A 12,855-nucleotide genomic window follows, 5' to 3' on the forward strand; every position below is an offset into this window, starting at 1 on the left:
AAAAGTTGATTTGGGGGCAATTTGATCAAATTTTTTTTAACCCCACAATTGATATGTAATTATTGGACTAATTAAGCTAAGGGGTGTCCAAGGGGTTCAGCACATTGTCCCGACATTTTAACCTTAAATTAAAGATTTTCCTTTACATCTCTCACCCTCAGGGAGGTGCGAATGGAAAGATTCAGTCTGACTGGTTTAGCGCAAGTTGCTAATTGGATTGCAAAATGAATTCGCTATGTGATTTCAAAGAGAAAATAGCAATTTGCACCTCGCAATTCGCACCTAATAGGATTGACACTAGTCTTGTTAAATATTTTTTTTTCAAAAGCATTGAAAAACAGACAAATAATTTTCTCTCACCTGTTTTTTTTCTGTGTTCGTCAATGTTGCAAATGTAAATAGATCAGACATAAACACAGCCAAACGTATATCCTGTTTTTCATTCTTTATGAAGGTCAGCATTGGTGTGGGAGGGGTGGGGTGTGTTCTACAAGACTTTCTCAGTCTCTCTCTTGTTTTTGTTTTTTAAACCTTTTTTGGGGGTTATTTCCCTTATGATTCTGACCTCTGCCCTTTGGTGCCAAATAGTTAACCTCCGGGCTATTGTAGCTGGTGCTACATTTTGCCTCTCTCCCTGCTGTCCTACTGGTATGTATGTCTGTTAATGCGGCCGGCTGCCATCAAATGCCAGCAGCCTCCAGTCCCTTATAAGGCTTGGTGATACAATGGTGTCTTCTGGTGCACTTTGTGGCAGCGCCTCTGTCTCCAGTCCATCCAGTACTGGGTTCCTTATTGAACCATGCTTTAGACCCTCCAGATCAGCGCGTGCTTGGTAAAGGCGACTGGAGACCTCTTTGGAGCACACGCCGGTCTTGTTCACCACTTTATTAATATTAATACAAAATAAAACTTGAATAGAAAATAAAATTTTCTCGTTTTTCGTGAACACTTGCAGAAGGAGACGCATTGCTTGGTACAAATGGCCGCTGTTGAATGAATGTGCCCTGAATTGACTCAGCAGCGGGCAAGTAAAAACACTTGTGATTGGCTGAATAACATAGTGGACTCTGGAGCTCATTCAGACCTGCTTGCAAGTTGCGGCCACTCGCTGGCAAAAATTTAAATGAAGTGCTCACAGTACGTCGCATAAGAATGTCCACTTTGTTTTAGCGAGCAACGGCAAAGTGCGCTCGCAAGTGTATATAGATGCCCCCCCTTGCCACTCGCAACACACGTCATCTCCGAAAAATGTAGGATTAATCGGGACCATCGAGAGCCATCGGAGCTGCTCGCTGCCCTTGAGGTTGCCTTAACCTGCCGCAAGCACACAGCCTGAAATACATGCAGGTGACGTGACCAATGACGCTACTTTGCTAATTATGCACGCCCTTTAAACAGCGTTTTGGCGGCCTGACACGCCCACTCCCCCGTTTACAAGCACTTTCCCTAGTTACCACCCACAAACGGCACTATCTGTCACTCAAAGTAGCGACCTGATAGTGGCTTATGAGCAACCAAAAACATCGCAAAGACTAGCTTGCGCACGCGCACTGCAAATTATATGCATGTGCACTGAGCAAAAATCGCCGGCAGCGAGTGATCGCGCCTTAGCGAGCGGATCTGAATCAGGTCCTCTGTGTAATAACATTTCTGTAATTTACAAGCGACTTCAATGTTTTTTTTTTTTTTGCTGACTTCGTATTACAAAGATTAAATATTTCCCATTGAGTTATAACCACAGAGAAAAATCCTATTGGATTATGATGGATTAAACAAAGAAAAAAAATTTTTGTTTATTTTTATAATGAAGTGGCCAGCAACAGTTTGGAAAGTGTTTTATTCAAATAATTATTATTTAATTAAACTTTGGGATCTTTTTATAAAATTGCTATAGCCTGAAATCCCAAGAAAATGGCTGTTTTCTAAGGACAATGGCTTCACCAGTACATCATCCTATTCTTCAAAGGTTAAAGACGGAGGAATCATAACCTCTCTTCTGCTGGTTAACATTAGACTGCTAGCGACCCTTAAACTAAAGGAAAATTAAAAATGGTGATCATTAGCATCAGGAATCGTGGTTGGGGTTTCTGCAGAATTTCCCAAAATCTGCCATTACAGTCCAGGTTTTAAGGCTATCCATGCTTGAGTCCAGATGATTAAATCAAATTGGTTGAGGTACTAATTAAGTCACCTGTGCTCAAGCATGGATAGCCTTAAAAACTGGACTGTGTTGGAGGACTTTGGGAGAATCTGGGTTTGTGTATATATTGGTACAAAACAAACAGTTATTTAGGCCTAATACCCACTGCGATTAATTAGCACTTTTTAATAACTAACAATAACACAAGTAGGAAACGTAATGTTTTTCAAGCACAAAAATGTTTCACACACCTGCAATAGTGTTGAAAAATCTAACTCTATGCCAGTAGCTACCTGGAACTAGTGTGTTTTTATTGTTCTAAAATTTGTGACTTTGCTTATTAGGCAGCAAACCTTAGAGTATATTTACTAAAATGTCTAAAAATCTTAACAACCAATCAGATTCTAGCTTTTATTTATCTAGTACAGTCTAGAAAACAATAGCGAGAATCTCATTGGTTGCTTCAGGCAACGCCTCCATTTTTCCTTTTTCTTTTTGAAAGTTTCCACCTCGTAGTTTTGTGCTGAAGCAAGAAGGAAGTTGCCTCCATTCAGATACTGAGCTACTTCCGCACACAGTTTAATCATGAAAAGTAGAAAAGAACAGAACAAGAAGCGCTCATAGTGTAAAACTATATGAAGTAGGAAGCAAATCAGTACTTTGATGTAAATTCATTTGGATTACCTGATTGCATAGACTTCAGGATGCAAAAGGATTCAACACAGCCAGGATGACGTGATGTATCAGACTAGGCCAGGAATCAGGGGGGAGGAATTTCTCCCGAACGAAACGCGTTGGGTATACTGTACTTTTGTTGGTACTGTTGACCAGCTGTCACACTTCCGGACGGAGACAAACTGACTGAGATACCATTGACAGTGGATTATATTATAGATAAGCACTTTCATGTTCATTTATCTTATATACAGTACCTTACAAGTTGTTGCTGAAACTGCATTACCCTCCTTTTTTTTTTTAAATCATTTTGGTTCCTGGAATAAAAATTTAACTTCAAAGTCTGGTCTACTATAGCTTTTGTACAGCACCCATGATTACTTAGACCTTTTATCTTTATCTCCTGAAATACTGTACAGCTAATGTATGTATTTAATAAGGCAAGAGACAATGGGGCTTTCTTTAAAATGTCTTATTTATTCATGTTAATGTTTTTATAGCAGTGGTTCAGGTGTAGGTATTTGTGACATAGGAATGTGCTTCCACATGTATAGTGTGTTTAGATGGAGCTATAGGTGACTCATCAAAGTTTAAGCTGACACCCAATTTGCACCATATTTATGTATATGTAATATAGAAGTTGCAGTGCTCGGCATAGTACTTTACATTATTTTGTTTTTTTTAGGAAGGGGTGTTGCCACGCTCTGTGGTTGTCTCAACGGCCCTGAGTAAATCCATACTTTCCCACCCCAGTAAGTGGGTACGATGGGGATGGGGTGACATGAGTTGTGTAATTAAGCTTCTTCCTTATAGTATGATACCGCAAAGTGCGGCATTTTGCAGCAAGGGGTGGGACTGTGATCACACGAATCGCTTCACCACACCCCCCACACTAGCACCCGGGACCTTCCCCCTCTGTCACAGAAGAGAGCACCAAAACGTGGGTACTGTAAGTCTGATCAGATCTCTAACAGACAATGCAGACTCTTTACACTGAGTTCCCTACATCTGTAAAAGCTGCAAAACTTCAGATTGCCACAGTATAGGTTCTGTCCTGGTGACACTTGCTAACTTAAAGTAGCAGTATGCTTTTCTGTAGGGGTGTTTTATCCAAGGGGCAAGAATGCAGTTTGCCTTGCAGAACACTTAGCTGTAACGAAACCTGAAAGAAGGTTTAGGGGTCTATGGGCCTGATTCAGAGCCGGACACTCTGACCAGAGCGCTCGCTCTGAATCAGGACCCCCCTCCATGAAAATGGAGCGGCCTCCTGGCCGCTCGTATAGCTTTGGGTGACCACCCACAGCATATGCAAGCGGCCAAAAAGATGGTCCCGCCAAAGGGGGCGTGCTGTTAATCAACATCGACAGCACGCCCCCTTTGGTGCGAGACCCGGAGCAATGGAAAGCCTCTCGCTCCCCAGGTCTCGCGCATGCGCACGACGGAGCTCCCTCCGTCGTGCGCATGCGCAGTGGGGAACATCGACCCGCTTGCGAGCGTACTACTGCTCGCGAGCGGGTCTGAATGACCCCCTATGTATTAAGCAGTGATAAGTGACAGAGTGAAAAGTGATAAGTCTGTGATAAGTGCCAGCCAATCAGCTCCCAACTGTCATCTCACAGGCTGTGTTTGAAAAATGACAGTTGGGAGCTGATTGGCTGGCACCTTATCACAGACTTATCACTTTTCACTCTGTCACTTATCACTGCTTAGTACATAGACCCCCAAAAGTCTTAAAACTTTGTTTTAAAAAAATAATATATATATTTTTTAAAAATAAATTTGAGTTAAATTGAACCACAATAAACCTACAGAAATCTAAAGCGGAGTTCTGATGTTCAGAAAAAGCATCAGCAACCCTCAAACAACTTACTTAGATTTTAGAACAAGGTATGGATTGCAACCCCATTTGTTTGTTTGTCTTGTGTAAAGTGTTATACAAATTTGGAAAATCTCAAAAAGTTTCAGATGATGAATTTTATACGGTATGCCCCACACTTCCTACAGTGTACACAGTGGTGAGGCTCGGTTGTGGCAGCCATTTTGTGTGCTGAAGTAATGGCTGACTATTGTCTACACCAGAGGTTCCCAAACACAGTGACTTAAGTAGTACCTCAGTCAATATGATTTAACCACCTGTGCCCAACCACGGTTATCTCTAAAACCTGAACTTTTGGGGTGCTTTGAGGACCGCATTTGGGAACCTCTGGTCTAAACAGTTGTTTTTCATAATATATATGTGTCTCACATTGTCGGTGATAAAACTCCATACATCAGGTTACAGTTAAAATATTTGTATATATCACACATCACACTTTCATATGGATAAACGTCCTTTTTAATTCATGAACAACATACATACTGTTTGTCATTTGAGCAAAGTATTGTCACATAATCTGTATATAAAAATCATCTTCATTTCCCAATAATATATAACTTAGAAATATAATTTAAAAATACTTACAATAAAACGTAAAAACTATAAATAACTGTAGTGTGTGTGTATATATATATGTACATCTCTTATGTTTCCAGTATCTTCCTCAGAGGATAATGTATTATAATAATACGGTAAATATCTAAGGCACTGACAGCGCGCTAATTACTAAATTACCTTTGTATTGTCTGTGCATATTAACGAGGCTGATGTGCATTTAACATCAGAACTGGCCGTTTAAAGGGAAATCATCATCACCACAAAAGGGTCTATATGGCTCACAGTCCAAACTTTACATATTCCTCCCTTTAGTTTAAAAGTATATTAAGGGGCTAATTAAATAGCATGTGGCACTGAGCAATGATGGACTGTACACCGTATCGACGAATCCGATGTCAGTTTTCATCAGGCCGACTACGCTAGCCTGCCTAAAGGCTGATTTTCACTTGATGAAAAATAAGATTATGAGGAAATGTGATTGTTGTAGCGGAATCCTACTTAAATCATTTTCTTGTTTTTTGTTTTTTTCTTGGTAATTACGTACAAAATCTTTTGTGTCTGCACTGAGGCAATTATGTAGCTAAATGCTGGCACATTTGTTGGAGTTAGGATATTTGCCGAGTGTTTACAATAATACATCAACCTGGCACAACTCAACGACTTATGTGCAACTGGGGAATTAAACAATGAATATCAGCTAGGCACTGGCCGGCTTAAGGCTGTTGTCGAAGTCCCCTTTTCTTCTTATATCTAGTGCAAAGGAAAAAATACTCGTCACTTGTGACCTTATCCTCAGAGGTAGAAAAGGAGGAAATATTTTGTTTGGAATGGAGATCTATGCATCTTCCTCCCCGCTGCAAGCCTAACAAGCACTTGGGACACGTGAGTACTAAACAATTGTTCTCTCTTTCCCACCTGCATCCTGTAGGCACACTGAGAGCTCCTACTCACTGTGTCATCCACAAGAACGGCAAAGCATGACATTGACGTCACTCTAAATGCAACTTTATAATATTATTCTTGGCACACTGAGTTACAGTAGCTTTAAAGCACATTACATTATTATTGTTGGAAAGCAAACTCCTGGTACAGTAGTTTCACTTATATGAATGGGGAAGGTAGACACTTGGCTCAGTGCACAACTCTTGGTTCCTTCTATTAAAAACAAGTGTATCGCTACACACTTGTGTAATCTTCAGGTTCAGCTTGATCTCCCAGGAGCCTATTATCTGAGGCTGACTTCTAGTTCTACTCCGCCGGAAAACCTAAAGACCACAAATACAGCTTCTACGTAATGTTGGATTCCATATTTAATACTTCTTCCAATTGTGGAGTAAGCACAGAGGCAGAGAGGGATCTAGGTGGCCAGAATTGGCTGAGATAAGTCAGTCCAGTCTTTATTCCGGAGCATGGAACGACGCCTCCTTCCGTATCCCAATGGATCCTTAGTGTGTTTATTGGACAGGTCCTTGTTGTTATTTTTTCCATACCGGTAGAGCATGTTGGCTAAATTCTGCACCTGACAGGTCCCCAAATGACAACCACGTGTATTAATGGAAGGAGCATATCGTTTTTCTCTCAGGCCCAACAGGGAACTGGAAAATAAAGAAGATTTCTATAAATATTTTGAAGGACAATATTGATCAGCCATCCAGACTACAAAAATACCTAAATGAATATTTCTTCATAGTTACTTAATTCTGAAGTGACATGGTATAATTAAATTATATAGCTGAATTTGATTAGTTCTACCTTAAATTAAATAGATCTGTCCTATAATAGGGACAAAGGTTTTAATATTTCTGGAAATAGAGCATACATAGTCATATAGATTTTGTGTATATTGACAACAGAAAGTACTTAAACTCTACCCAGAACTAAACTTGTGTGGAGTTCACAGTGAAATCCCAAATGGTGATTCACTAAAAGATGATACTGGAGCTCCCCCCTCTCTCTGTGATTGCTCCTCTGCATGTGTAGTGGCTGGGGCTAGTCTTTGGCAATACTACTCAGTGTTTAATGAGAAGTACAGATCAGTACTACAAATGAGAAGTTCACAGGGGGAAGGGTTTCAAAAACACTGATCAGTGTATATTCAGAAAGCAAAGCGGCACTAAACTGGTGGAGCCTTTGAGAGGACTATTATCTAGGCCACAGAATCGTTGTGTCATAAGTATAGTCAACTTTGCATTTTATGATAACTTAGTAAGCTCCACCCCGTTTGATGGCGTTCTCTTGAACACTATAAAATATTATACCAAAAGAAAATGATTTGTAACTGATACAACTTCATTCTAACAAATCAAAACTTATATTATTTCAAGTCTGGACCCCACTGGCTTTTTGTTGACAGAAGGTCTCAGACCTCCTGCTCTAGTTTCTGATCTGTATCCTTAGACCAAGCATGGTAAGGAGACCTAACTCACCCAAAGAATACTCCACCTAAGTAAAAGGGGGAAATTGATCAAATATTGGGGAGAGATAATAGGGCGTGAGCTGCAGCGGTGGAAACATAATTAACAGTGCAATTCAGTATTGCTCCGGGGAGGGAACAGCTGCTCCAAAAAGCAGCTGTCCTTGTGACCCCTAACACTGTATCAGTGTTACTTACCGGACCATGCCGGCCTTCTGCTCATGCGTGACCAGGTCATTCTGTGCTGAGGCGGCAGAGGAATCCACTCAGACACCTCTTCGCAACCCTGTACGTCCTTCTCATAGAATGGAGCGGGGCACCGGGAATCAGCACCATCTGAAGATGGCATTGATTATCGGAAGCAAACACCACAAAGGTTTGCTGAATCTTAGGTGACCCTATACATACTAGGTAAGTGAGGGCTGTAAGCTAATTGGTTGCTATGGGTAACACCTCAACTTTTCATCTTTAAAAGGTTTGATAAATCTCCCCCACAGTTCTTAGGAGCCTTTTACCTTTCTTTACAGAGATTTTATTTCCAATAATACCTATGTCTAATTATTTATAATGTATATGACTTTATTGAATTATGATCATTCACCAGTTATTTGGTAGGTGATCCTATATTGCTGATAAAGCAAAATGAAGAATTGTTAAAAAAAACAAAACCTGAAGTAATGTCCTATAGGTGTCTGGATTTCACTTCGTAGTCCATGGCTAAGAGGAACACTTTATGATTGCTCATTAAACCTATATGTTACATAGGAATGAAGTTAGATAGGTGTATTCATGTTACCTAAGCATTGTCCGATCATCTACGGAATTGTCCATCTGTGTGTCTTCTTCTGACTCCTTCCCAGTAGCTATGAGATAGTCATTGTCCCTCACATCTCTTTTCAGTCTCTGGTTTGAAAGGTCTCTTAGTTTCTCCAGGAAGGATGCCACAGGTGGGGGCATACGCCTAAATATAAGGAAAATAAACCTTATTAGTCACAAAGTGAATTGATATCAGCAATAAACAGCACTAATTATAGGCAATGACATCACTAATGAAGCTGCATAGTTTTCTGTTAAGGAACCAGCTATGGTGTTAGCAGTTCTTCACTGACATGTTTGGTTTTCTTGGTGCGCTATTGCTGACTTGACTACCTGACTGGGTACACACAATGGAAAATGTAGCACATTTACAGATGGAGGAAAAAATGTTGCCCCTCTCTTGCCTAGACCTAATCTCTGGACCTTTAAACCAGTGGGAAAATAATGTTTGTGTTTTAGGGAAACGTAGGGTATGTAGTCATAATCACGGCACTCAGAATGCTGCCACCGGAATCCTGATACCACTCAGAATCCTGATGTCGTCATCCCATCTATAAGTACTGGGATTAGGGTAAGGGTTAGGGGTTAGACACTAGAGGGAGGGTTAGGGTTAGGCACTAGAGGGAGGGTTAGGGTTAGGCACTAGAGGGAGGGTTAGGGTTAGGCACTGGTGGGCGAGGGTTAGGGATAGGCTGCGGGGGGAGGTTAGGGTTAGGCACTAGGGGGGGTTAGGTATTAGGTGTGGGGATGGGGTTAGGGTTAGGATACCTACCAACAGGTGTCGGTATCCTAACCCTGTCGAGATGCCGGCATCAGTATTCTCACCGCCGGGATCATGAACATCAGCATCCCGCACCCAACCCAACCTTAGAACCTCCTTTTAGTAGATACAGTACACAAAGTGTTGGGAAACGGGTGACATAACCCCATAAAGAAGCGCGCTCTCACCTGTCTCTGCTCTCCAACCAGTGGCAGCTGCAGACATTGATTGTCACCACAAGGAAAAATACGATAAGGCATCCACTCTGAGCCATGACCGCTGGGAAGAAAAAAAAAATCACAACCTCAATCAACAAGCCCAATGTTTTACTGCCAACTTCCTTTACATGATCTAAATTTAAAATTTTGTTTTGGAGCTGCTGATGCCAGAAATCATTGTTTTCATAATACTTGGCTGGTGGACAATGCGGAGCAGGAATAGTAAGGTCACGGGACATTCTGTAATATAGGAAGTGGTCCCATCGGTGTACAGACAATCAGTTGTCAGTTGCCTGCGGCGCAGTGTTCTGCGTTCTCCCATGCAATCAGCTCCTCTCCGCCCCTACACAAAGGCATCAGGTAGTGACAGCACCACAAAGAGCTCTGCCAAATGCAGTGACTAATATGATGAGTAGGTCACTCCTTGCCTAGCGGCAGCCACACACCTACGTACTATACACTAAAGGGAAAGCCTTATTGACTGTGTAGCCGAACCTTTACAAACCTAAAGAATACATTATTTTCTGGTCATCATCACCATTCAGCTACATTCTATTTGTCATTTACATACACGGAACAGAGTTCAGTAAATTATTGCTCTGCGGTTTCCTAGTGAGCCTGCACATGTTGCATTTTCTTTTTGTTTAGCATTAAGGGGTTTTCAGATGGAAAATGTTGTATTATAAATAAGATATTACATAATTTACCTAGTCATATAGTGGGGAAGATGTATTACATCTTGGAGAGATATAATTTGGAGAGAGATAAAGTTCCAACCAATCAGCTTCTAAAGGTGCGTACACACTGGGCGATATTGAACGATAGGAACGATAACAATGTAGTTCAACGATATATCGTTCAGTGTATGCCCTCACCGACGAACGATGCGCGCTCCCGCGGATCGTTAACGATATCCCCAGTCGACTGTACATGCAGACAAATCTGGGGATATCGTCAATGATGCCATGCTGCCGAATGCAGCATGCCCCCAGTCCGTCCGTTGTTGCCGGCATCGGCAAGCATGTATGCACTTACCGATGCCGGCACCCCCGCTGCCAATATCGGCTCATACACACATCGTCTATAGTGTATGAGCCTTAACTGTCATTTTACAGGCTCTGTTTGAAAAATGACAGTTAGGAGCTGATTGGTTGGTGCTTTATCTCTCTCCAAGGAATGATACATCTCCTCCAGTATATTTGAATAATGCTAGATTTTTTTTGTTTATTGAAAAAAAAGAAAGAATACATAAATCCAGTCTATCTATCTATCTATCTATCTATCTATCTATCTATCTATCTATCTATCTATCACTATTCATTCAAATGTTTCAACAGGCAATATATGGATGTCTTTCTCCATAAACAAAGAGTCATAATAAGTTGAATAAAATGCAAACTAAATAGAAATAATTTAGACCACAGACATTCATCTCTTACTAAATATAATCAATAGAGGGCACTACAAACTCCTTACTACTTAATGGAGTTATTATACATACACCAACTCTATTTTTAAGCACAGCAAGCTTAAAATAAAAATGTGCCACCTAAGCTATGTACTAAACGTCAGTACGTAGTTTTGGCTCATTGCCGTGCCATGCTTGACCTCATCCTTTCATCCTGAGAAGTGTTTTATGTAACAACATTCCTGGATGCAGATATGCTGTACCCAGGGGTCACCTTATAATGATAATTCAGTATTACTCAAATTCTTCATCTAGAATAATAGTGATAACCAATTCATATTCAGGTTGTCTTGTTTTTTTTTTAACTGTCTAAACTGGTCTTATTGTATTTGCAATGTACTTGCAGGCTGTTGTGATGTACTCATAGTGTATATGTATGTATATATATATATATATATATAAATCTGACACTTGTAGAAAACTGTAGGGAACCCTACCGTCTGCTCTAAGGATTACATTGCCTTGGGACAGGCTGTATAACAGAGCAGGCACTCTGCAACCCATATATTATATTGCATCAGAAAACCCATCTCATTCCAACACAATTTGCAAGTCTGTGCCCGCCGTGAGGAGCTTAGTAGCACTGGCTTTCACACTGGGTGTGTGTTTTACAACTTGGACACTTATGTGATATTAATAACTGCAAGTGGACTGCATACATCTGTGGGTACAGTATTACTTTAGATCCGGCAGCTAAGTCTCCGGTGTAAAACTTTCTTCAGGCTAAAACAGTCACAAAAATATTCTAATGAATTCTTGCTGGGGAGAATCTCCTAAAAAATATTGTACATTTTTATGATAATTAAAATTTAATTAAAATATTCATTAATCTAACCCCAGAAGAAGAATTCTTTTTAAACGACTTTATATTCTCAGATCATTTTTTTATCGTATTGTAGTTTGTATACTATTAGTAATAGTATATTAGAATAGCGTGGCAAATAACCTTAATTGTTATTTGCTAAATAAACAACTATTGAAAATATAATTAAAAAAATACTTAAAATAAATACATGTAGGTAGTATTCAATTTGTTAGGCTTACCTTTATTTATACCCTGTCTGTATGTCCTCAGATGTTCTCTGTGGCTTTAGTGGCACAGCGTTCCTTTCAATGAATAAGTGCTCTTCAATGAGGCTTTGTCACTGACTGTAGCTGTGCTCCTGGCTCCTTTTATGCTATCTGACCTGGAGTGCGAGGGGGGGGGTTTACAGGATGGTGACGTCACACGTAGGGAGTCAAGCAGTGTTGAGTAAGTCTCAATTAAACATACATAGTTCCAAACATATTATATACACAATCATCAACAAGGTGCTGACGTCTTTTGAATTTATTTTATTTTGTTAATGATATTCACCGAAGGGGCTAAATGGCACAATTTTTGTCTGTCTTTTGTCAGCAAAGTAATACAAAAGAATCATCACCAATAAGTTGCTTATTGAGACTTTCATACACATATTATCGCGCTCTCTTAATACATAGAATCTTTTCCCATATATCGAATTGTCTGTTATTTTAAAAAGAAAATAAAGCATTTTTTTTATTTGTCAAAATGGCAGAAAGATGAATATGTGCACCACCGTACTGAACAAAAATCTACTCCATTTAACATAAAGAGAAGTTATTAATAAAAAAATGTTTTATATAATTAATGTTGAACTAATCTCAAATTGTGAAAAAAATGAATTTGTTTTTTAAATATTGACTAGCAAATGTTTTAGATTCTGAAGTTCTGCCAGCTTAAAACTCCCATCAGTACATCGGCAAGCAGCAATGCTATTATATAATTTTATACCAGTCTCGGTGATTGTATACTAACTGGTTTGCTTGTCTATTTTATTTGAATTATACAGACTAAATAGTCTGCTGTAGCGTGCATATCAGATAACAGAGCAGAATATTGATCAATCAGAGTATTTATTGAAGATAGT

The 12,855-nt window shown here is 39.9% G+C and overlaps 1 protein-coding gene across 1 annotated transcript; it reads right to left on the minus strand.

The window, feature by feature from the left end:
* Positions 1-5,149: 5,149 nt before the first annotated feature.
* Positions 5,150-12,056, minus strand: LOC148478434 (pro-adrenomedullin-like). The gene is made up of 4 exons (XM_088455425.1): positions 11,969-12,056; positions 9,427-9,517; positions 8,459-8,623; positions 5,150-6,844 (listed from the first exon to the last, which is right to left on the minus strand). Exons 2-4 carry the CDS (start codon positions 9,510-9,512, stop codon positions 6,607-6,609), a joined length of 489 nt encoding a protein of 162 aa, XP_088311551.1. The 5' UTR covers positions 9,513-9,517; positions 11,969-12,056; the 3' UTR covers positions 5,150-6,606.
* Positions 12,057-12,855: the final 799 nt, after the last annotated feature.

Source organism: Taudactylus pleione, unplaced genomic scaffold, assembly GCF_031769625.1.
Source record: "Taudactylus pleione unplaced genomic scaffold, aTauple2 ptg000655l, whole genome shotgun sequence".
In the NCBI taxonomy this organism is placed as follows: domain Eukaryota; kingdom Metazoa; phylum Chordata; class Amphibia; order Anura; family Myobatrachidae; genus Taudactylus; species Taudactylus pleione.